The sequence below is a fragment of the Gopherus flavomarginatus genome, chromosome 5 (genome assembly GCF_025201925.1).
Source record: "Gopherus flavomarginatus isolate rGopFla2 chromosome 5, rGopFla2.mat.asm, whole genome shotgun sequence".
NCBI classification, from domain to species: domain Eukaryota; kingdom Metazoa; phylum Chordata; order Testudines; family Testudinidae; genus Gopherus; species Gopherus flavomarginatus.
The window spans coordinates 67,170,393-67,197,394 of record NC_066621.1 but is presented as its reverse complement, the minus strand read 5'-3'; the positions used below and the strand labels follow the sequence as shown (position 1 = coordinate 67,197,394).

Here is a 27,002-nt window from a genome sequence, read left to right as displayed (position 1 = left end):
AAAACTTATTTTAACATGGTAAATTGAGTAATTAAATCTCTCTGGTATAGCTTTGAAAGTCCCCAGAAATGTTTCCTGAATTCACTTCATTGTACAGTAAAATTATTATTAGTTATCAGAAGATACCATTAATTAATTGTGGTTTTGTTACATTGCCCGGTACCATTAGGAAAGATTTGTTTATCAGGAAAGTCCCATAATTTACATTGCCTTGGATATAGGAGTGTCCTATTTCTTGCCTTTTCCCCAATAACTTAATCAACATTTAATAACAATCAAATTTAGAGTTTTTAGCAGATATTGATCAGATATTTGGCCAAATAACAAGTTTTGATAGTAGATTACTAACTCAAGTCCTTGTCCAAGGAAGTCAGTTATGAAGTTAAAGTACAATATGTGCATAATTAATGAATGTTTTATAGATGCTCTCTAGTAATAAACTTACATAACAAAAGATATCTATATAAAAGGTAGAGCTCATCTGCTTTACTATCTCCTCATCTGATATTATTGCATATGTGAAGACATTTTAAATTGACTGCTTTATTATGTTGAATAAACTCATTGTGATTTGGTATTGAAAGTGGTTGTATGCTCTGAAGTGGCTGCAAAGGAAGAAACCATATTTTTATGATTATACTAAGCCAAAAGTGTTTCATATTCCTTCAGTGTGTATTTTAAAGGGAAAACCTTTTTGTTTTCTAAGTCTCCTGTCAAAATTATGAAGCTTTAATATGTCAGTGCAGTCTATTCAAATGGAAAGAACCATTTAAATGTATTTTTCTTTAGAGATTCATATTTTCCAGTGCCTTGGCTGTATCCCTGGGCAAGTCTAGCTATGTTCAAAATATTTAAATAAGTGTGTCTGATAAGGCTGCTTGGATATTCTGTTTTCATATATGTTTTCTCTTTTTTTCTAAGAGGAAACATTTAAATCATGTTTACAAGAAATAATTACACAGAGACTACCACATATTTTGCTTTATAGGCATACCCCCTAACCCTCCCCCACCCACCAATCTCATAATGTAATGTCAACAGAGTGAATTTTCATGCTATGGGTCAGAACCTACAGCAGTCAAGAGTCTTTGGATGAATAGCAGCAAGCTTCTGGCTTGTAAAATGAAATGTTCTCTCTTCAAAGCACCCTGCCTCTCTTGGGATGAAAACTTGAGGCAGGTTTTTCTGTCTGGCCTCATTCATCTAGTGTAGCCCACTGGATTGTTGGCAGTTCTAAACAGTAAGAGTTTTTAAAGACCTTATTGCTCTAAAGAGACTTATTTGTATTAAGGGTAAAGAGAAGTGAAATGGAAGAAATTCTGAACTAAAAACTAATTCTTACTAAAACATAAGAATCGCAAAAGTAAATAAATTTTAAAAACATGTAAAAGAAAATACCTGAGGCTTGACGTACAGCTTAGTTTCATTAGGAAATAGTTATATCTTGCTGATCTTATCTGTAGAAATCTTTTTAGATGGTAAAGCCCCAAAACATCCAGGCAAGTAGTAATAATTTTTTCCCCTAATTATTCTTTAAAGTTTTGCTTTAATCTGGTACTTTTGAATTATTATCAATTTCCTATCACCTGTTTAACTCAGGATTTTAAAGTAGAATTTTCATATTGAGGTAACACTGAAATCACTTTACCAATCAAGTCTTAAATACAAAATCACTTAAAAAGAAAAGTTACAGTTCTGAATTAGTGTGGCTTGTCCTTTAGCCCTTACCCAGTAGTTCCTCTTTCTGTGCATAATTGTTTTGCTGTACAAGTTTGCCAAAGGGAGTTTAACGACTGCTTGATCACCAATGTGATTTTTACACTGACGATTACATAAACAGTAGTGATGCAAAAATATGACATAGCATGCTTTCAAAACTAAACAGACTGATCAATGTATTAGGGGTTTTAAATTACTCTTCAGTAAGTGTTGAAGTCTAAGGTAACACTGTAAAAGACTTTGCTCACAGAAGATTTAGACAGTAGACCATGTACTGATTCCTATTGAGCAGATGAGATGTTAAAATATGAATGACATGACTTCTGTAGCCTCATTTAAGAGATTTAAGAGCTGAAATAAATAAATATATATGGTACCTGTGTTTATCAACACTGATCTTTAGTAAAGGAAGGAAATTATATGGGCATTTTTCCTGTCTTGTGTGACATTTGTCTTAGTATGATGCATGAAAAGTGAAGAAAGCCACTAGTGCATGTCTGAAATATTTAGCTCATAAATTGAACTGGTGCAAATATAGACAAAATTGGCAATTCTATTCATCTGTCTTTGATTATAAATGTACAAAAGTTCAGAAAGCAATTAGCGTTCAAATATCAGTAACATATTTTTAGAAAGAAACTCAGTATTTTCACTTATGTAGCACTTTCATCACAGTAGTACTTTAAAACATTAAGTAATGAGATAATTTATTTTTCTACTCAGAATAATCCTGCCAGGAAGGCTTAGAAAATACTTGTAGCAAAGAAGAACTTGTCCATGCATGCAAAACAAAATAAAATAAGATTAAAAGCTCCAGAAAATTAGTCTCCTTCAAAAACTATTAAATTGTTCCTATCCCTGAAGCTTTACAAATGTGCTAATTGTTGTGTTCTGGTCATGTAAATGTTTCTGCTTAAAGTAAGGATGATTTCCTCCTACTGAAGAACTTGCACTGTTTTGGGGAAAGGGGGTTTGAGGGCTAAATAACATACTGTAATGAATCCTCCTTTTGGGCAGCACATGCTTCAGTTCTGAATGCCCAGAAATGCTTCACAGATGTGCTAGGCTGCCTAGCAATGGGAATTTTCTAATTCTGGCTAGCCTGAAAAAGTAAATAGAACTATTGAGCATAAGGCTGCTCTCAATATAAGACAACAATACCCTCCAGCTAACACTTAAATTTAGCCCCATTAAAAATTCCTGCTTCATAATCAGCAACTTGCAAAACCTATAATACTGGTCTCCAAAAATAGGTTTATACAGGGACATGTATGTGTGTTTTACACTGGCATTTATACAATACAGTTCATACACTGTGTCTCAATGCTTTATAGAGCAATGAACTGCGTACATTGGAGGGATTATGTAGGCAAATACATTGGCCATTATGCTATTAGTAGTAATTAACATACTAATACACTCTCATTTGCTTATTGCTGTACATATGTATAAATATATAGGTGTGTGCTCGTATACATGTATGAAAAGTGGTGCATTTTTATAATAAAAGCCTGGACCAAAAACTGTCAACATACTTAGGCCCTGAAAAAAATCTGTTGAGGCAGCACTGGAACAGTCTATATCTGGGCTATTGCCAAATTTTTAGAACCCCTCCTACCTTCTCCCTCCAAAGAAAGCACCTTTTTCTAAAAGGATCCGTATAAACAAAATATTTGAAATTATATGGAGACTGTATACAAAAGTGATAGCAGCACTATTAAAGTTAGGAGTCTTTTGGTATGTCTCTTACAAACCCTGTTTTTCTGAATTGGTAACTCAGGCATTAAAATTCACTTGAAGCTGAAACTTGGCAATGGAAGTCAAGTATCAGAGGGGTAGCCGTGTTAGTCTGGATCTGTAAAAGCAGCAAAGGATCCTGTGGCACCTTATAGACTCTGTTAGTCTATAAGGTGCCACAGAATTCTTTGCTGCTTTGGCAATGGAAGTTAACAGTCTTAGAGTGGAGCCTTTTGCAGGGAAAAAATTGTTGAAATCTATCTGAACAGTTTTAGTCATGGACAAAAAGCAGTTTTACTAGCTTTATGCACTATATTTTTGCTCCCCATATAAAATAAAACATTTCATTTTGGTTTTATAAATGTATTTATGAGAGTTTTCTGTAGTGTAGCCATGTAATACTTAAACTGAGACACAAGATTAATAAGTGACCAGAAACTTCAAAGGTTTGCTTTGGATAAGTTCTCAAATGTTCAGATGCATATCCAACTTATCTAAACTTTTTGCACCTCTCAATAAGCCATTCTTCTTGGGTCTAAATCTTATGTCTTTGGAGGGCTAAGATTTTTTTCCTTGTCCTTTCTACACATACAGCTTTGTATGTATGCATATAGATTTGGTGAGGAGGCTGGAGGCTCTTCTCTCAACATCTTCTTTCCATCAGGGAGACCCAAGGTCTTCCTTGCCTTGCAGAGTAATCAGGCCCAGCAACTCTGGCACTGGACTACCTGTTCCTTAATTCAAAATCTACTTATTGTGGGGCCAAGAGTATATTGTGTGTTCCATAGCATATACGATTTGGACTAAACGGCTCTAGGAATTCTGACAGGTTTCAGAGTGGTAGCCTGTATCAGCAGAGTGTTAGTCTGTGTCAGCAAAAAGAACAAGGAGTACTTGACTAACAAATTTATTTGAGCATAAGTTTTTGTGGGCTAAAGCCCACTTCATCAGGTGCATGCTGTAGAAAATACAGTAGGAAGATATAGCCTACCTTAATCGATTAACCTCATTAGAGTTGGTATGGCAACCCCCATTTTTTCATGGTCTTCATATATATGAGCATAATATCTTCCTACTGTATTTTCCACTGCATGCATCTGATGAAGTGGACTTTAGCCCACGAAAGCTTATGCTCAGATAAATGTGTTAGTCTCTAAGGTGCTACAAGTACTCCTCGTTCTTCTAGGAATACTGTAGATGGATCAGAGTTGAAGTCCTGCAACAAAATCAAAGACAGGTATGGGTGTGGAATTCTGAAGAAGAGGATCTAGTGGAGTCACAGAGTTGGTGCGCTCTTTTGGAGAGTTGTAGTGAAATCGCTACAAGATTGCTGCTGGCATTCACAGAACAGCTTGCTAGGGTGGACAGTCGGTACTGGGCCCAGGAAACAAGCACTGAGCAGTGGGATCCCATCGTTATGCATGTATGGGATGACGATCAGTAGCTGCAGAACTTTTGGATATGCAAAGCCACCTTCCTGGAATTGTGTGTTGAGTTTGCCCCAGCACTGTGGTGCAAGGACACCAGAAAGAGAGCTGCCCGCACTGTGGAAAAGTGAGTGGCAATCACTGGGTGACATCAGGCAACTCCAGACTGCTACCTGTCAGTCACAAAACGGTTTGGGGTTGGAAAAATCAACCATGTGGTCTGCAGTGATGCAAGTGTGGAGGGTCATTAATCGCCTCCTTGTATGAAGGACTGTGACTCTCAGTAATGTGCAGGAAATAATTGATGGCTTTGAGGCAGTGGGATTCCAGAACTGTTGCGGGGCAGTAGCTGGAACACATATCCCAATTTTGGCCCCCAACCACCTTGCAATGGAGTACATCAACCAAAAAGGCTGCTTCTCCATGATCTTGCAGGTGTTGGTGGGTTGCTGGGGCTGTTTCACTGACGTCAATATGGGGTGGTAAAGGAAGATGCCTGATGCACGCATCTTTTGGAACATTGGAATATATAGAAAGCTGCACGCTAGGACTTCCTTTCCAGGCCATGAGATTCCAGTGGGGGATGTGCAGGGCCGGTGCAAGGAAGTTTCGTGCCCTAGGCGAAACTTCCACCTTGCACCCCCCCACCCAGCTAACCCCGCCCCCCCATGGCAGCTAACTCAGCCCCCCACCCGGGGAGCCCCCCCACAGCAGCTACTCCCCCACTGCGACAGCTAACCCCTCTCCCCCACGCCCCCCCACGGCAACTAACCTCGCCCAGGGATGCTCCCCCTGTCCCCCCACGGCAGCTAACCCTGCCTGGGGAGACTTCCCCCTCTCCCCCCCGCCCTGCCACGGCAGCTAACCCTGCCTGGGGAGACTTCCCCCCTCTCTCTGCACCCGCCACGGCAGCTAACCCTGCCTGAGGAGACTCCCCCCCGCTCCCCTCCCCCCCACCATGGCAGCTAACCCTGCCTGAGGAGACATCCCCCCTCCCCTCCGCCACACGGAAGCTAACCCTTCCTGTGTAGCCCACCCCAGCTCATCTCAAATCCACCTCCTCCACTGAGCACGCCAGCGCTGCTCTAATTCTCCTCTCCGCCCAGGCTTGCTGCGCTGATTGGAGGAGACTTAGAGCTGGGCTGTGTGCTCAGCGGAGGAGGCAGAGTGGAAGTAACCTGAGGCGGGGAGCTGTTCCCCTGTGCTCCCCCTCGCCCGTTACTGCGGGCAGCCCTGCCCGCTCGCCCCCTCAGCCAGCTTACCTCCACTCCACCTCCTCGCCTGAGGGGACTTATAGGTGCCCCCAACCACTAGGCTCCCTAGGCAGCTGCCTAGTTTGCCTAAATGGTTGCACCAGCCCTGGGGATGTGCAAATGCCTATAGTGATCCTTGGAGACACTGCATACCAAGGGCCAGCTCCAGGATTTTTGCAGCCCCAAGCAAAAAAAAAAAAGAAAAAAGCCAGAGTGCCGAGTGTCACTGCTGAGGAAAAAACAAACAAACAAACAAACACAAAAAATGGAGTGCCGCCATCGAAGTGCCGCCCTACAGGGCTGGAATGCTGCCCCTTGAAAAGTACCGCCCCAAGCAGAAGCTTGGAATGCTGATGCCTGGAGCTGGCCCTGCGCATACCCCTTGCTCATGAAATCTTACCATCAGGAACCTAGATAGCAGCAAGGAGCATATCAACAACAAGTTTAGCAGGTGCCGAATGACCGTTGTATGTGCCTTTGGCCAATTAAAAGGTCACTGGCACTGTCTTTTTGACTAGTTAGGCCTCAGTGAGGAAAATATTCTGATGGTCACTGCAGCCCGCTGTAATCTCCATAATATTTGCAAATCGAAGGGGGAAAAGTTTCCCCAGAGGTGGACCGCTGAGGCTGATCATCTGTCTGCTGCTTTTGAGCACCCAGATAAAAGGGCTATTAGAGGGGTGAAGCAAGAAGCTATTTGAATCAGGGAGGTTTTGAAGGAGCATTTTGACAATGATTCCCAGTCAGGGCTGGCTCCAGACATCAGCAAAGGAAGCAGCTGCCTGGGGCAGCCAATAGAAAGGGGCAGTTCATCCGTTGTTGGGGCGGCATGTCCAGATCTGCAGCGGCAATTCGGCGGCTGGTCCTTCACTCCCTCTCTTCCTCTTCGGCGGCAGCTCAATCGACTGTTTGTTTTTTTCTTTTGCTCTTGTGGCAGCAAAAAACCTGTTCCCAGTAATGTGTCTGTATGTGATGCATTCATCCAAGCAATGTATACTTGCCACCATGAATTACACCTATAGTGCTTGCTTCATGTGCGTTAATTGCAATTATTCCTACTATGTTTCAATGTTAGAACTGAGCGATTTAAGTGTGTCACAGATAAAGACTCAGTGTATTTGAAAGACTCAAGTGTAATAATGGGATAAAACACAAACTTTGAGTCAAACAGGTGCCTTGAAAATGAGGAACAGTCTTGTAGTGGGCCTCTCACAGCTGGGTGTAACTCTAGCTTTCATTGGAAAACAAGTCCCTAGACATGGAGTGCACAGGGTACTGTGAGGGACCAGGAACACGTGAGGAATGTGGTAGGGGAGTTTGGGGAGGGCATGGACCCGAGTTCTGTAGTGGCTGGAGGGGCAGTTGGGCACAGATGTGCTCAGATTGCAGGCTGATGAGGGACTTCAACATCTCTGCCTGGCCTTCTAGGAGCTTTATCATTCACTTCTGCCCCTGAGTCCTTTCCAGGCTATCCAGCCTGAGTGTTTTGTTGATGGTCTCCCTCCACACACTTTTTTTGCCATGTGTTGTATCTGTTGACTACAGCACTTCATAAAACATATTCTCCTTATTCCTCCTGGGTTGCCACCTTATCTGATGGAGGCACTCCACCAGCATGGAGAAGTGGGTTGTCAAGGGCCCATCTGCAGAAGCCAAAGAAACAATGAACAGAGATGGTATTGTGACTGTGCTCACAGCCATGACTCACAAAAGTTACATACACCTCTTTCTCACTGTCCCTTGGCTAGCACATAAGTCAGCACAAGTCCCAATTATGGTGAGTTCGCAGGGGTGGTGGGGGTGGCAAGGGGTGATTTGTGAAGGGAGTTACCCATAAGTGGTAGAGGCCATATATGAATATTGGTGCCCTTTTCCACAGGCTAGGGTAATAAAACCTGATATCTCACTCCTAAGGGTAACCCAGGATGCAAGTGTGCATCTCCTGCATGCAGGTGACTTCAGACCAGCTCTGTAGGCCACTTGCCTATATGCCACACTGGTCCCTTCAGAATCAATTGCCAAGTGGTGCGGCAAAGTTTCCTACAGCAGAGGGAGAAACAAGGCAGCTCTCCCAAGAAACATTTGGGAGAGGATTGCAGAATACCTACAGGAAAGTTTCCTAGAATCTCTATGAAGGATTCCCAGGACATCCCTGTGTACATTAACAAATTTTTCTGCCATGTACCCACAGCGTAGATGAACAGGCTCTGTTGTAAATTTCTGCCCCTTATCCCTCCTCTGCCATATAAGAAAGTACATGAGATCTCAGTCTCCTCTCACCATGCAGTATCAAAGCAAAATGAGCACTTACTGGAGCTCCCCTCTCCTCCATTCTGAATGCCAGAGCCGGAGTTTTGGGATTTAGTTGGGGTTGGTCCTGCTTTGAGCAGGGGGTTGGCCTCTTGAGGTCTCTTCCAACCCTAATCGTCTATGATTCTATGACTAGCTGGACCCCTCTGGAATGGAAAAGAGGTCCTGATTCGCTGCGCAACCAAATGACCCTGCTGTGTGCTCCACATCATCCTTCAGCTCCACTATTTCATCCACCACTTCCTCATCAGGGTTGAGTCCACTGGCCGCTGCATCCAAATCCCTCTGAAGTATCCATGAGGTTCTTGGTGATGGAGGTGGGGTTGCCACCGAGGATGGCGTGCAGCTCCTTATAGAAGCAGCATGTCTTCGGTGCTGCACCAGAGCGACAATTGGCCTTCCTTGCCTTGTGGTATTCCTGCCTCAGCTCCTTGACTTTAGCATGGCACTGCTGCATGTCCCTTCCATGCCCCTTCTCTTGCATGCCACCAGCAATCATCCCATAGGTATCAAAATTCCGATGGCTGGTGCAAAGCTGTGACTGCGCAGCCTTCTCTCCCCGTATACTCAGCAGATCCAACAGCTCTGGTGTGCTCCACCCGGGAGACCATCTGCTGAAGAGAGTCGGCATGGTCAGATGGGAAGATGCTGTATGGTCTGTGCACGCCAAGCAAACAGGAAAAGGATTTTCAAAAATTCCCAGGCCTTTAAATAGAGAGGCGCATACCTGTGCACCTTCAAGGCAGCAGAGTTCAAACTGCTGACCAGAGCAATCATAATGAGCATTGCAGGACACTTCCAATTAGGGTAACATAACCAAGCCGAGGTATCTACACTGACAACTGCGTCTAACTACAATGCAAAAAGCTCTGCTGCTCATCGAGGTGGTTTTATTATGTCAGCATAGCAGGGGAATTGCATCGGCGGGAGGAACATTTCAGTGTGTGCACCTCCACTGTTTTGTTACCAAAAGCTGATGTTGTGTTGACAAAACTGTGTAGTGTAGACAAGGCCTTAGTCTTTTCACTTCAGGCTAACTACTACCCTCCATCCTTCCTTCACTCCCTCTTTTCCCCTCCTCTTTTCCATTTACTTCCTGCACTTCAGTGTGCCTGTTTTTGTCTTTTTGATTAGCTAATCCTCTCCTAACAAAAACTCAATGAAAAAATGTTAAGAAAATTTAAACAAAAAACTTATGGCTCCAACATGACACTTGCAAACAATGACATTTTTCACTCTGCACGTATGTTATTCTTTCTTCCTTTGCCTATTTAGATTGTAAGCTCTTCAGGACAGGGACTGAATTTTACTATGTATTCGTACAGTTCCTAGCACAATGAGGCCCTGATCTTTGTTGAAAGACTCCCATTCATTTCAGTAGGTTTTGAATCAGGCCCTAAATGAGTAGTTTGAAGATTCTTCTGGCATGAGGCAATCCCCAACTGGCATAGAACCAGCATAGTCATTTGTGTGCTAGCTATTCCCAGCCCCTCTATATTGTAGGGGAGTGCTTAATTTTTTTTAATGAATTCTCTTCAGCCATCTTGCTTCAGGGTTCATGTTCCACAAACACACAAACAATTGAATTTAATTGGTACAAATGGTCTCAGAAAGATTTTCAGAGTTGCATGAGCCAATATTTGAAGAAATCAACTTTTAAATTGCCACATGGGTATTCACACTTGAATATTTGCATACTCATCCATCTGGGCAGAAAGTAGAAACAATACCACGTGATTTATCTGACTAATCCAACACAGCTTGAATGTAATTGTTAAATGTTTCATATATTAGCTTTAGTAAAGAGTCAAATACTACAGTCAAGACTCATAAATTTTAACAAAAAAAGAGATTTTACAAACCTATTATGAAAGAAAATGTTGTCATGAATTTTTTTTTAATTTCTATTAAAGGGTTTTTTGTGAGGGGAGGTTGTCATTATTTAAACATTCCTCTGCAGTACTGGAAACCTAAACCAGGACTGCAATGTCCTAGTAATGAAAGTGAAAATAACTTATTTTCATTGAATAGTCTGTGTGAAACACCACAAATGGTGAAAACTAAATAATTTTTTAATCCTTTAATTTCAGTAGTATTAATTATATAGATAAATATTTTTTTAAAAAAATATTTTCTTATTGACAGTATGCATTAACAAGGTGGACTACGTTATGTAGGTAAAGATCTATCAACTATTCTCAGGGAAAATATTCTCTCTTAACCGCTGATATTAACAGTAATTCATTATGGCTGTGTAGATTATGCTGCTTCTAAAAAAAGGTTTGTTATTTATATGCTAGAAGTGATGACTTTAACATTAGATGTGTATAACCATGATTAAATATAGTTCAGTTACAGCTACCTGAACAGTAGAAACTTCATCTTCACTACAGCTATAACTGAGTCAGGGCAATTGCTCCCTGGCCTAGTTAAAGTAATATTAAAACTTGTAATGTGGACAGGACATAATAGGATCCCAGAATTGAGTTAAAAGCCAGGCCTATTCATGGCTTTAGCCCCTTTATAGGGATATGGTTAAGTACTGTCCACACTAATAACTATGTGTAAGTAGGTCAGGAGACAGCTGTGTTGTTACTGCGCCCCAGGGCTAAACTATAGTTGTAGTCTTGATGGGGCCTGAGTATGATGACTTGACTCATAATTAGTGCAGTGTGAGCTTGGAATTTCTTGCATGATGTTACTCTTTTGTTATTAAAAATAAACTCAGTTCATCATTAGCTGTTAAATACGTGTTCTTAATCTGTGTGATATTGTCAGTGCTTTACATCTTGTTTAGGGTGATATTGTGAGATTTGTATGTAAATTGTTGTAAACCTTACTTTTTAACAGTATGTCCAGATCAATGCTATTGTTACTTCTTTGTGGACCTTATCCTATATAAATAAAATTAAATGTTCCACAATGTACATATGCATTGTAGTCTAAGTACACACTGACAACTTGGCAACAGACATTGCACTAACATAGTATGTTGACTTAAAAAGAGCTGTTATGATGTATCTTGTTAATGTATCTTTCTAAAAATCTTTGTAAAACTCTACTAAATCTTGACATTATAACAACTAAAGAGAAAGGTTGACAGCAGCCTCCATATCAAATCTTTGTCTGAACAAAACTCTGCTGTCCTGGAGAAAATGTAAATCCTCATCTGCATGTATTGTGTGTTAACACCAGAGTTGCTGATACAGTTTGGCAAAAAAGACCAGTACGTTCTTTGTTGCGCTTGCTAAGAGAGAGATGGATAGGTTATTGACTGTGGTAGGAATAATGTGCTCCTGAAATGTGTAGCTATTATGGATTTTTTATCTATTCTTTAGCTACAGCAATTAGAAATGCAAAATACAACACATCAGGACATCATGTAAACTTCATTCAGGAGCTCGTCAGTCCATAAACCAATGACATACAATGGCTTTTGGCATACTGCAGCCAAAAGCTGGAATGCTACATGTTTTTCATTTAATTGAAGATATGTCAAATGTTACTGAGTAGCACATCCCCCACTATAAAATATTTCCGAACACATTAGTCAGAGGTATTGTATTGTTGTACTATATTAATTATGACATTTAAAAATATAATGATTTAAGAGATATAGAGCATATTAGAATTATTTCATCTTGAAATACATTAAGAGGTGACATGACTGAAGTAATTAAAGCAGTGAGGGTTGTTAAAATATTATGATTGATAATCTAATTGAGGATGTTGGGCAGACTAGAACTGGGGAGCAAAGGTATAAAATTAGAGGGGCTGCATGTAATAGGATGTATTATTTTTACAAAGAGCGGTAAGCAGATGGAATGCAATCCCACTTGGTAGTGGAGTCAAGTAGTATGAATGTGTGTAATGAAAAATCAGGTGACTGTATGGGATTTAATGCATTTAAATGGTATTAATGTTGTGCGTGAAGCAGCCAATTTCTCTTCTGGAGTTCAGGAAGGAATATTTTGCTGAGCATGCACTTTTCTCCAGATTGACTCTGTGGGTATGTCTACGCTACGGGATTATTCCGATTTTACATAAACTGGTTTTATAAAACAGACTGTATAAAGTCGAGTGCACGCAGCCACACTAAGCACATTAATTTGGCGGTGTGCGTCCATGGTCCAAGGCTAGCGTCGATTTCTGGAGCGTTGCACTGTGGGTAGCTATTCTGTAGCAATCCCATAGTTCCCGCAATCTCTCCCACCCCTTAGAATTCTGGGTTGAGAGCCCATTGGCTGATAGGGCAAAAATCATTGTCGTGGGTGGTTCTGGGTAAATGTCGTCAGTCATTCCTTCCTCCAGGAAAGCAACGGCAGACAATCATTTCGCGCCCTTTTTCCTTGGATTGCCCTGGCAGACACCATAGCACGGCAACCATGGAGCCCGTTCAGGATTTTTTTTTTTTTACAGTCACCGTATGTGTACTGGATGCCGCTGACAGAGGTGATGCTCCAGCGCTACACAGCAGCATTCATTTGCTTTTGCATGATAGCAGAGATGGTTATCAGTCGTTCTGTACCATCTGCTGCCGGTGTAAATTGGCAATGAGATGACGGTTATCTGTCGTTCTGTACTGTCTGCTGCTATCATGGGTGCCCCTGGCTGAGGTCGGCCGGGGGCGGAAACGCAAAAATGGGAACGACTCCCCGAGTCAATCCCTCCTTTATGGTTTCTAAAAATAGAGTCAGTCCTGTCTAGAATATGGGGCAAGTGTGCTAGAGAACCAGTGTATCAGAGAGCACAGCTGCTCCGTGCCAGATCCCGCGGAAATGATGAGCTGCATGCCATTCATGGGGAGGTGCCCCTGCAACAACCCCACCTGTTGCTTCCCTCCTCCCCCAACCTTCCTGGGCTACCGTGGCAATGTCCCCCCCATCTGTGTCATGAAGTTATAAAGAATGCAGGAATAAGAAACAGTGACTTGTTAGTGAGATAAAATGAGGGGGAGGCAGCCTCCCGCCGCTGTGACAGTCCAAGCAGGACGTTAAACGGTGCGGGGGAGAGGAGCCCAGCATGCCGCTGCTATGACAGTCCAGGCAGTACAGAATCTTTTCTTTACACATGAAAGGGAGGGGGCTGATGGAGCTCAGCTCCCAGTTGCTATGATGAGGACTGTTATCAGCCGTTCTGTACCATCTACTGGGAATGACCGAGAATCTTTCCTATTTTCACCCAGGCGCCCCCGGCCAGCCTCACCTGAAGCCAGCCAGGAGCACTCACGGGTTGATAACAAGGACGGCTACCAGTCCTACTGCACCATCTGCCACCGGGCAGGGGAGAGGAGTGGATACTGCTCTTCACTGCTGCAGCATCGCGTCTACCAGCAGCATTCAGTAGACATAGGGTGACATTGAAAGAAGTCAAGAAACGATTTCTTTCCCTTTTCTTTCACGTGGGGAGGGAGTAAATTGACGAGCTATTCCCTGAGCCAAGCCAGACAATGTGTTTGAACCACAGGCATTGGGAGCTCAGCCAAGAATGCAGATACTTTTCGGAGACTGCTGTGGACTGTGGTATAGCTGGAGTCCTCAGTACCCCCTCCCTCCCTCCGTGAGCGTCCATTTGAGTCTCTGGCTTCCCGTTACGCTTGTCACACAGCAACGTGTAGCCTGTAGATTTTTTTTTCAAATGCTTTGGCATTTCGTCTTTTGTAACGGAGCTTTGGTAGAGCAGATTTGTTTCCCCATACAGCGATCAGATCCAGTATCTCCCGCACGGTCCATGCTGGAGCTCTTTTTTGGATTTGGGACTGCATTGCCACTCGTGCTGATTAGAGCTCCACACTGGGCAAACAGGAAATGAAAATCAAAATTTCACAGCGCTTTTCCTGTTTACCTGGCCACTGCATCTGAGTTCAGATTGCTGTCCAGAGCGGTCACAGTGGTGCACTGTAGGATACCGCCCGGAGGCCAATACTGTTGATTTGCGGCCACACTAACCTTAATCCGATATGGTAATACTGATTTTAGCGCTACTCCTCTCGTTGGGGAGGAGTACAGAAACCGATTTAAAGAGCCCTTTATATCGATATAAAGGGCCTTGTAGTGTGGACAGGTACAGCATTAAATCGGTTTAACGCTGCTAAAATCGGTTTAAACGTGTAGTGTAGACCAAGCCTGTGTATTGCTGGGTGAGAGGTTGAGGATTTTTTTCACCTCCTTAGTCACCAAAAGATTTGTTTTTTAATTTTTAATTTAAGAAAATTAAAAATGTGTTTAAGTGTACAGGATGCCCTGATGCAGCTCCAAGTATGAAGTGTCCATGACCTGCTTCTCGTGCTGCAGATCTCGAATTCTGTGGTACTTTCTGATCATATAGATTTTGCACACAGTCTTTGCACCTTGCCGTTTTAGCCAGCCAAGGTGTGCTCCTCACAGAATGTTAATCATAGTTACTCCGCTCCTCTGCTCACCTCTGTTAAGAAATAGCTAGAATATTCATTGTGGATTCATCAGAAAGAAAAGGACACATGGTCAGAGGAAAGGAAGTAGACACTTCTGTGTATGAGTCATGCTGACCATCTGAGACAGAAGTGCAGACCTGAAAGTCTCTTATCCATTAAATAATTCTTGAATCTGTGATTTTTAAAAAAAAAAGTACTATGCAAGTTTATTGAGCTGGGGAGCAACGGAAGCCTGTCTGAGAGACAGAAGTAGTAAAGAACATTGTTCTCTCCCTGGCGCTCCCTTGTAGGTTGCAGGGCAGAATGTAGAAGTTGGGAAGCCTTACCTCAGTGCTGCTGTTAAAGAGGCTAGTGGGCAGGCAAGAGTGCACACGGCAGACTTGAGTACATTTGGCAGTGTTGCTTTTGGATCCATCCACTCTCCCTTGATGAAAAAATCCTTATAAACATTGACAGGGAAGTGGAAAACACTTATGAAACATAATTTAAAATGGAATTTGAAAGAGAAGAATTGAGGCCATACTATTTAAAGGGTGCTGTATCAGAAACTAGAATTTTTAATAATTAGTAGCTTTCAAAAAATTCAAATTGACAGTGTGCCTTAGAAATTATTGTGTGCTAACTAAACATTAGTGAAACTTCACTGTTCATCTAGGCTTTGATTTTTGATTTATAGCTCCATGTAAATTATATCTACATTGATCTACCTAGTCCTACAAAGAGCCCAATGTTTCCTGTGCCACATCTACCCTGCCTGCAAGTTTGACCTTCCTTGGTCCTGTGCAGCTCCTTTCTGAGTGGAACTGCAAAAGTGAATGTTACTAAACACTTGGATATGTTTTGTTTTGCAGTCTGCAGTGCAGAATGAGGTTAAAATCCTGGCCCCATTGAAGTCAATGGCAAAACTCACATTAATTTCAGTAGGGTTGGGATTTCACCCCAGAGCATAGTAGCTGGGCTCTTAACCTATAACCATACCACCACATGCTTAGACCTGATGTGCAGAGTTGGATGTGATCAATACTTAATAGGGCTCTGCGTGGGCTTGGGGGTCTGCCTATACAGAGATCATTGCAGGATCAGGGCCTTGCAGACAATACCTCAAAGGGAATTCCAGGTGGCACAGGAAAGGGTGTTGCTGATATAGTAGGTTTCCTCTGAGTTGATACAGAACTAATGTCTCATACATAATATTAGGAGAGGGCTCTACCTCTGGAGATGTCATCTTTCAGATAAGATGTAAGGTGGAAGTACTGATCACTTGTGGAAATTAAAGATCCGTGGATTTTTTTGCCAGAGTGGAAATATTAGCCCCTGAGTGCCTGCCAAACTCCAGGTTGGTCATTGTGCCTCTCTGACATTCTATTGTGGTTAGAATTTGAAACAATATTCTTCACATCCTGGTCTCTATTGTTTTGTAATATTCCTGTGCAACTAAATAGTTACCGTGCTTCATCTCAGAGGTTAAGGGATTGATGTGACACATAGGATGATTCCTACAGCATGTCTATGTGTACTTTTTAAAAATCCTTGTACGTGAAAGGCTCTATATAAATATAATTTTTTTATCATTATCCCTATCAATTTGCATTACTCAAGTGGTTCCCCTCCTCTATTGTATTAAATGCGAGCTGCTTCTCTTCACTTTCATGGTCCTTCTTGGCCTATCCTCACCCTGTCTGTCATCTCTCATTCACTGTCAAAATGTCAGTTTGTGCCTCTGATCAGCCAATGATGCCTCCATTGCCCACTTGTTAAATTTTCAAATAAGCACCTTCATGCTTTCTCCAGTTTTGTCTCTCATGCTTGGGAGGAGCTCCCATAAACATCCACAAAGCTACCTCATTATTGTCCTTCAGATCCCCTCTTAAAAATCTCTTTTTCCATGATGCCTACAAAAAAATGACAACAATTAGACTGGTATTGTGCTGACACCACGCTGACCAATATAATCTCATTGGTTTTTGTACTCTCCACATCTGTCTGTCTGTAGCCATCTGTTATCTCTTGTCTTATACTTAGAATGTAAGTTCTTTGGGGCAGAGCCTGTCTTTTTGTGTTCATATATTGCCTAACACAATGGGGTCTTAATCTATGGGTGCTAGAGCTCCTAGGCTCTAATAATGAGATAACAGAGAAGGGTAGAGGGAAAACATAACAACCCATAGATGAGAAAGGAAAGGCAGAACAGGAAACAAAAGATAACAAGGAAGTACAGTCTAAGAAGAATGGGAAGTAGATATTTCTCAGCCTGTGTTTATAAAATGGTAAGAATTCTTTTTCAAAAAGAGAAAAATTGGAAAGAATTCAATTGTTCATCCTACTTCACAACACCCAAAACTCTCCACTTATTTTTTCCCATAACCCAAAATTCCACAGTCTGCTGGTGACTGAAAATGATTGTGAGGTATAGTGTGTCATGGGATTTTTTTTTTGGCCAAGTTTTGGGTCAGAGACCCAAATAAAGAGAACAACTGTTGGTTTGGTTTGTCATCTTATTGCCAAAAAGTTTAAACTTCAAAATTTTGGGCTATCTTAGTAATAGCCAAATGTAATGGTTAACTAGTACAAGAAGTCTGTTAATTTCAATGAAGTAACTTATGGTGAGATAATAAGAGAATCAAACCCACCACCTTTTTGTGATGAATTTCAGTGATTTGCATGTTATGCCTGTGAAGCTGGCAGACCATTTGCCAGCTCATTCAAAGCCTCTTAGGCCTCAGCTGAACACTGACCAATACGTAGCTGGAAACCAGTCTGGTTCACCTGTTAGTATTGTTAAAATAGTATTTAGACTTTATTAAATGCTTTTTTGAGTTGCTGCATGCATTAATCTCACTTATAATATCTGTATCCCAGGTTATAAGGTAATATTTAAGAGTTTATCAACTGTGAAATACCAGTTTGCCACTGAAGGTGTTCTCTCCTGTCCAACAAAAGGTGGCCTGTAGACACTAGGCAAACCAATGTGGAACATCAGAGGAAAAAAGATTTTGTTGATTGCCCCTTCCGCACACCCATGAAAAGGAGACGTGCATGTGGACTCATCCCATTAACTTGACCCCAGGGGGAAGGGAATAAAAAAGCCCTGACAAGAAGACACTGTATCTTTATGCTGCTTGGACTCTGAGAGGGCAAGGATTACTAAGCATAAGCAAAAGATCCTCAGTGCTTAGTCTAGGTTAGCCCTGAAGGACATATAGAGCTCTAAGTATCAGAGGGGTAGCCGTTTTGGTCAGTATCCACAAAAACAACAAGGAGTCCTGTGGCACCTTAAAGACTAACAGATTTATTTGGGCATAAGCTTTCATGGATAAAAAAACCCACGTCTTCAGATGCATGGAGAAGAAGAAGTGCATGCATCTGAAGAAGTGGGTTTTTTTTTACCCATGAAAGTTTATGCCCAAATAAATCTGTTAGTCTTTAAGGTGCCACTGGACTCCTCGTTGTTTATGTAGCACACTCTTATTATAGAGTCTTCTATTACATTTTGAAACCTAAGACTATAACTCATTTGTGTGTATATGTGTTTATCTACTTTAACTTTGTAAATAACTCTCATTTCTTTTTCTTAGTTAATAAATCGTTAGTTAATTTATTATAGGATTGGCTACAATCACTGTCTATGCTGTAAGATCTAAAAGGCAACTGACCTAGGCTAAGTGACAGGTCCTTTGGAACTGGGAGTTACCTGAATATTGTTGTGATTTTTGGTGTAATGAACCATCTATCACCTATGTGGCAAGATAGACAGGAGTACTCAAGGATACTGTCTGTTACTTCATGGCTGGGCTGTTTTGGTGCCTGAGGAGTTTACACTTGATACTTGGTTGGTGAAATCTAAGTATAAAATTCACAAACAGTTTGGTATTTGTCCCTTGCTTCTTAATAGTTTGCCCTGAGGTTGATACTCACACTCTTCAGCCACTCAAGACAGCTTGACAATGTCTTCTCTCTTCATATCAAAATGAATGACTTATATTAAAATTTATAATGGTGATCACAGAGTAATCTGAACAAGAATTACTATTTTTATTTATGTTGTAGTAATGTATTGCTAAAAACTATTTTCTAGCACATATATTTGGTTCCCCTGCAGCTCTGACGTAATTCTGTTAAATGCAGCAATGTCAAATATTGTCAAGCTGCATGATTTCTGAAATATTTTAATGTTTAACTAGCCAGTGAAAATAATTAGATTTTACATACAGTATATATAACTACAGTAGATGTTTTTCAAGTTTGAAAAAATAACATTATGAGACAAATTTTTAATATTCATACTATAGAGTATCATATTCCATTGGTTGTTTCCATAAAGGAGGTGTTAATATACCATGGTTTGCAGAAGGGTGCGTCTGGTGGTTAGAGCACATATATAGAAGTCAGTTATAATTTATTTAGAACCCTCACCAAGGTCTCCTGCTTCTGCTGGGTTCTGTTCCTAATTTTGCATCTGAGAGATGTTTGTACTCAGTGTGTTCAGATTGGATATCTGTGTGTTCAATTGTTATATCCACTGTGTGAGTGTGAGCAACTCATTTACGCTGTCATTGCTCACATACGGCCTAATCCTGTGAAATTCTGGGTGTTTTCAATTCCCGCTGTAGTCATTGGGTGTTGTAGCAGCAGGGATTCTGGTCTCACTGTGTCTGTTGACTAGTGTTAATATTCCTGTACAGTTCAACACCCTTACCTGAAGCCTAGCTATACTGGCAAATTCTCCTGTGTAGATGCAGTTTATATCAATTCCCTGAGTAAAACAGTGGCAAAAGCCAGTATAATTGCATCAACACGAGGCCTTTTGCTGGTATAGAAATGTCATTTTAAAAACCATGTCCTTACCAAATGTACTATAACATGGAACGTTTCTAGTGTGGACCTGTCCTGCATCCTCATATCCCAGCTTTAGGAGGCACACAGATATTATTCTTCCCACTTTACAAATAAGTTAACTGAAAGGTCATTTCACGTAGAGCTGGGAATAGAAATCTGGTCTGTAAGAAAAGTCTTATGCACTCAGATGTACTGCCTTTCAGAATCAATGTGCCAAAACTGTGTCCTTAGCTATGCTGCCTACAATCACTGCCTTTACTGCTAGGCCACACTCCCCTCCCAGAGCCAGGAGTAGAACCCAAGAATCCTGACACCAGCCATTCCACTGCTGTATCACAAATGGTTATGGCACTGGCAATGTGTGTCGTGTTTCCTCTAGGGGTCTGGTCCAGATAGATGATAATGGCCTACTATTGCTAATTATTTCTTTAGCTCAGATGGAGGATGGCTGCATTGTAGTTCTGAAGGTCCTGGGTTTAAACACTACTGATGAACCATGTGGGTAAAAATAGTATGTGATTTCTTAATTAAAGGCTGTATCATAATATATAGACACAAGGGGGCATGATTAATGTAGCATGGGTAATCTTAATTCTGGAATTTCCTAACTTTTGAGTACTTGACTAAAACTTCATAATTTTTTTTAATGTAGGATTTTTTTATAACTTTGGCAAACTAACCATTTGTGCTGCAAATTTCCAAGCCTGGTGTCTGCCTCTGGCTGCATTTTTTTGGAAAATTTCAGTCAAAACAGTTCAGGCATTTCTGAGAACGAGACTAGGGAAATGTTAAATAATTCTGGTTCTAGTGTCCCCATGCTGTGAAGCTGGGACTTGAAATTTGGGAGGAAGTGGCCTTTGTGTCAGGGATATGCCACTAAGACATAAGCCTCTGAAAAAATACTGTTCATACACGCTTAGTAGATTAGACCCTTCTTTGATTTTAGTAGCTAAATTCCCTGAAGATTCTGTCCATACTGCGCATGCTTCAGTTGCAATTCTGGGCTGCTGTGGGCCATACCAGTCCTGGATCTGGGCACATGAACTGAGAGAAGGGAGACTGTCTCTCCTGTGCTCTTAGAGTATGTCTATACAACATCTAGATGCCCGAGGCTGGCCCTGCCAGCTGACTCGGGCTCACAGGACTTGGTCTGAAAAAGATCTGGGAACTATAGTGGATCAGAAATTGAATCAACAATGTGATGCAGTTGCAAAAAAGGCTAATATCATTCTAGGGGTGTATTAATAGGAACGTTGTGTGTAAGACATGGGAGGAAATTACCTCACTCTACTTGGCACTGGTGAGGCTTCAGCAGGTACTGTGTCCAATTTTGGGTACTGTATTTTAGGAAGGATGTGGACAAATTGGAGAGAGCCTAGAGGAGAGCAACAAAAATGATAAAAGGTTTAGAAAATCTGACCTATGAGGAAAGGTTAAGAAAACTGGGCACGTTGAGTCTTGAGAAAAGAAGACTGAGTGGGGGCCTGATAAATCTTCAAATACGACAATGGCTGTTCTAAAGAGGATTATGATTAATTCCTCTCCATGTCTTCTGAAGGTAGGACAAGAATGAACGGGCTTAATCTGCAAGAAGGGAGATTTAGGTTAGGTATTAGGCAAACCTTTCTAATCATACAGGAAGGTAAACTCTGGAATAGGCTTCCAAGAGAGATTGTAGAATCTCAGTCATTGGAGGTTTTTAAGAACAGGTTGGACAAACACCTGTCAGGGATGGTCTAGGTTTACTTGATCCTGTCTCAGCAAAGGTGGCTGGACTTGATGACTTCTATAGGTCTGTTCCAGCCCTACATTTTCATGATTCTATGATTTGAAATAAAAACTTTTTTTTTTGGTGCTGCTTTTCTGTTGATTTTCCTACATTTCTGTAAAGAAGAGTCTTCAAAAAACTCAAGAAGGTACAGAATAAAGGGAAAATGTATATATTTTAAAGCTTACAACTTAAATATAAGAAAAACATAGCTCTGAAAAACGGCAAATATGAATGTACATAAATCCCTGGTGTCTGACAAAATCCACTGACCTCTCTCATTGCTATCCTACTGTTGTGAGAACTGTAAATTTTAAATAGGATAATCACACAGGTCAGCCTTTGCCTGCTATTGGATTTTCTCCTTTCATAAGGCCAATTTTACAAATCACTTCCCTATGTATGTAAAAGTTATTCTGTTACCTCTCTTCTGAATGGCTATGACCTGTTTCACTAGTTCACTATAAACCACAAAGTGAGCCAGTAATTCACAAAATAGGCAGAAAAACTACAGCATTGTTTTAGATTGCACCTTGCTTTCCAAACATTAAGTAACAATGTCAGAGCTAACACGTACGTCCTATTTCAAAGAACTCTGAACTAGAGTTAAAACACTTTTATTTAGCATAATTAGGAAAGAGAGAACAAATAGTGCCTGGTTTCTTGAACAAGAATTGTGTGACTGTGGACAAACCATGTAATCTCTCTACCTCAGTTTCCTCATCTGTAAAGTGGATTTATCAGTGCATCATGGGCGGTAGGTAGCATAGACTGGAGAAGGTTGTGCCTCCCCAAACAGCCTGGCATGGCCCTGCCCATGCTTCACCCTCAGGCCCCCTCCTGCTTGCTCCCAGTTCCTTTCCAGCTCTTCCATGGCAGAGAAGCTGCGGCAGACAGACTGGGGCTGGTGCTCACAGGGGCTGAGGCCATACTGGCCCACCCACCCGCCTGGGGTTGGGGGAACAGGGACCACGCTTCCCATCCAGCACTGGGGTTAGGGATGCTCTGGCTGCACTGCCCGACTGGTGCTCCAGGGCTGGGGCTGAGAGTGCTCTGGCTGTGCTGCCCACCCGGCGTGCTGGCGCTGAGGCTGGGGGCATGCAGGGAGCAGAGGGGTGCTCTGGGCTCTGGCAAGGGAGCAGGGGTGGAAGGAGAGGGGGAGGAGCAGGGCCTTGGACAGGGAATGGAGGCCAGGGGCTAGCCTCTCGCAGCAGCTCATTCACCTGCCACCCATGCAGTGTGTACTACCTCACATTAGTGAATAAATCGGTAAGAACCACAGATGGAATATGCCATAGAAATACAAAGTATTATTATTAAGGTTTGGCAACAGAGTAAGTAGATAGACAAGCCTTTAGCATCTCGTGTTATGTTATAATCAGCGTGACATCTATATCCGTCATCAATGATATATTGCTTATTGCCTTTAAAATCAGTAACAAGACATAATTTGCTCATGTAGAATGTGTGAGAGAATAAATATAGTAATATTGTATTGTAATGAGATATCAATTACAGGGCTCAATCTTGCTGTTAATACTGAAGCAAAATTGCCATTTACTTTAAGGAATGATAGATGAGGCTATAGTTAGATAAATTTTATAAACTTGGATTTTCACTTCAGAAATGTTTATGAGGAAAATCTAATCCAGTTTGCAAAAAAACCCAACCAACCAACCAATGTTTTGCAAAGATATCATTTGAAACATATCTATCTGGATACCAGTTTGAAAAAAGGTTGTAACAAGTATTGGATATGTAAGAGTAAATATTGCTTAGCAGAGAATAGGAGTGCATTTTGAAATATGCTATCTAAAGCAAATTTAATTACAATTGTTCTGTTATCTTTTTCTCTTTCTCTCCCCCATTCTCTCCTGAAAATCTCCTGCCATAGCGACTGCATTTGCCTCCAGACTTGTCAGACACAGTGAGCCGCTCAAGCAAACAGGATCTGGCAGAATCCACCAAACTGCTGCGCTCAGGATGTGGTGCTATGGCCATAGGCAAGAAGCACCTGGACGTCTAGTGATTTCTACTTAGCAGTTCACTCAGATTTATATGACACTCTAATTATGACTGTTAATGACTTATGAAAATATTTTTCTTAATGATTTGACCCAGCAGTCCTTAAAAATATACATTGTAAAATGGTGCCTCGTTTTCTCATCCTGATTTCTTTGAAGACATTTGTTGTTTGTTTGCTTTTTTACAGAACATCTGCAACATGGGTTTTGTTACATTAAAAAAAAACGCTGCATTGCACTGCTATTCTGGAAATGTACAGTATTTTGTTCTTATAAAAAAAATCAAAATTATTTTTATTTTTAAAGTTCAAGATGCTTTACAAAACAATGCCAAATGTGTTGTTTTTCACACGCTAAATGTGTCTGTTTAACATGATTGTATTAAACATTGATTATAAATGTAAAATATAAATTAGTACTGTGAACATTAGTAAATGAGATTAAGGAATTCATTATCACATTTTATTTTAAAGCTAAATTTAACAATTATTATTGTTTGAAAAAATAATTTTGTACATCTGAAAATATTATTGTCAAAATCAAAAGTAGATATGACATTATTTTACAGAGTACATAAACAATGCATTTAAAAATGTATTGCATTATTTCATGTGTGTTCTACTGTGTCAATAATTAAATTGATAAAGAAAGAATTTTTCCATAATAAGAATATCTTATAGATAATTAGTTTGCCTTATGGGTTAATAAATGTATTAAAATGCACTTGAGTGGAATTTACTAAACATTGAAAAAAGAATTGATTTCCTTGTGTAGTTCAAAACAGTAATCCTAAACAATTGAAGTCAGCACTATGAAATTATGTCAACAGACATAATTCAAGATTGAAATTCAAACTGACAGCTACATTAATGCTAGAAAACCAGAAGAGTGCACTGGAGCTTGGGGAAGAGTATCACAGAATGATGGTCTAAAACAGAACAGAAAATAAAACTAATTCAGGTTTCCATACCATCATGTACACTATTTGTGAACTTATTAATATTTTGTGTGCATGTGTGTACATATATCCAAATGGAAAACTATTAAATATATTTTTAAACATCTCCTATGTATTACGTTGTATCTGGTATACTAGGCAGTGCTGATCTGTAAATTAAATTGAATTTTGAAAACATAAGGTAATCTAAAATATGGTTTGAAAGTTCCATGGAGGCCAATATACCCCTTTTCAAAATGGAAGTCTGCTTCATAAGAAATAATACAAAACAATCTCTATAATTGGATATAATATGGCTAGAGTGAAATTGACTTTCCAAATAAAATTTTAATACATATAATAATGTTAATATATTTTGAGGAAGTTCCAACTGAAAAGTTGATTAAATGGTTTGCTTGTCTTATACAATCCAGGTTTTTACTTTATTTGTTCTTGACAACACTGTGTGTAAAACAAAGGCAAAGCTTTTAAAACTGTCTAACTAATATGATGAATGTCAATCACTTAAAAAACTCCACTGTAGCATAAACACATACTGTATACAGCTTTTATTCTGAATTAGAATAATTGAATCAATGACAGTGATTTGCCAGGATGTCAAATCTATCCATCATATCCTGTCACTACCAGTTTATTTTTTGTGATCAAAATCAAAAAGACTACTATTTTGTCATCAGCTATTTCATTTGTGGTAGCAATCAGGATTTCTTTTCTCTTGCCTTTTTTTTTTTTTTAAGATAGGCCCATTTTATTTTTTTATTTCTAAAAACACAAATCCTTTTAAATCAAAGTTTCAGAATGGATCTGTCACTTTCGTAAAGCTAAAAGACACCTACATTTTTATACCAATATACTTAAATCACCATTGATTTCAATAACATCATTTGTCCTCTTGCATTATATGTAACATTAAGCAGAAATTCTCATCAAATGCTTAGTTGTACCTTTAGAAAGTATTAATTAGTTTAAATATTTGAATTCAAATAATTTAAACAAAATTAACACTACATATTTGGTTATGAATTTTTACATAAATAAGTATTGTAACAGAAAACATATGATATAGGCATCTGAAATGTGAAGTCATCGGGTATATAAATGGCTTGTGAATATACTTAATAGGTCATTGACTTAAGACACAGGCAGAAAATGTCATTAAAATTCACAGCCAATTTCTAGTTAACATATGACTTGAAAATAGATTATAAATACCGTATGTATATATAAATGTAATATTTATGACATCAATTTTGAGTTCTAAAATAGGTTGGATAGAAACTAAAAAAGTATTTGGAATAATAAGAGTAAAAGGGAAATTCGCCTGCAAATCTAGATTAAAATGGTTTTTCGTTTGTTTTTCTGATTCACTGAACATGCTGTGTGAAATAAGTTTTACATTATACATATGTATAGTGTTCACCTAAGGCAAAAGCATGTAGCAAAATTTCTCCTCCCTTTTCTTCCAAAATATTGTATTGGTTACAGTAATACATGTCAGTGACTTGGCTTACCCAGTAAAACAATGTTACTATTTGATAGTGTGTATGATGTAGCATTCCATTGGATCCACAAATAGACTTCTTATCTCTCATTTTTGGTTTGCAGTAATAGATAAAAATATTTAGCCATAACATTAAACTCTCCATGAAATTTCTCCATACACACTTTTATATGTCTAGTATATGACCCACTAAACCTTGTATACAAACATTCCACTAGATTGTGCTTCTCTTTATTTGCCGATAAATATTTTTACTACAGGAGGCATATCAGGTTCTTGACCTGAAGGACTCTGTTTCTTCACAGACTGCCATAATTCAGTGCTGACTCCACTGTGCACACCTCCTCTAGATCCTTAGCATTGATTTGGCTGGGACGTCTTTATGAGAATGAAAGTGATTCACACTTTGGTTTAGATAGGTATTTTCCTTTCCTGAACAGCTGTTATGGACTGTGGAGTTTAGTGTTTTGGTTTTCAGGTTATTTTTAAGAAAAATAAAAAGTTGAGCCACTTACTTCTCAGTGGGCTCCAAGCTGAAGACACCGTACTTCTTGCATTGAGGCTGATATTAGGTATAGACAATAGAGACAATAGAGTCTCTCTGCTGAATGCATTCCCAATTCAAACTTACCACCAGATCTTTACACAATTATGACAAACAGTGAAGAAAGCAGTGATGAAATGTAAAGTGTTGACTCTTTAATATGTCAAATAAGGATTCTTTATATCATTTATGTTGTGTTGAAGCTATCAAAATATACGTATTTGGAATGTGAGGAGAATATGATGATTAAACTATAGCTTTTTTTAAATGTACTTGTAAAGAAATTTGTAAAGCCGCTTTGAAGATATAGCTTGATTCAATTTTATGTAACAATAGCTATTATCACCGGCAAATGGGCATTAAACTACTTCAGATTTGATACATGTGATAACACACAAACCAACAAGGTTATACCTTAAAATTTAATTTAAAATAACAGTTATTCCAAACACAACCTTGGGAAAACTGCAAAAGTATAAATTATAAATATTCTGATCATTCCTGTATTGAAAA

General features: G+C 40.0%; 1 protein-coding gene across 3 annotated transcripts in view; it reads left to right on the top strand.

Annotated features, from left to right (window-relative positions):
* The window catches only part of ELP4 (elongator acetyltransferase complex subunit 4), a 292,776-nt gene extending 266,019 nt beyond the window's left edge, over nt 1-26,757 (top strand). For 2 of the 3 annotated variants that reach the window (XM_050955147.1, XM_050955140.1), the window contains one exon: nt 23,357-26,757. In XM_050955147.1, the coding sequence (XP_050811104.1) occupies nt 23,357-23,488 (132 nt within the window). In that variant the 3' untranslated portion in view covers nt 23,489-26,757. The remainder of the gene's footprint in view (nt 1-23,356) is intronic. The other variant, XR_007774651.1, reaches the window with a different exon arrangement.
* The last annotated feature ends 245 nt before the right edge of the window (nt 26,758-27,002 follow it).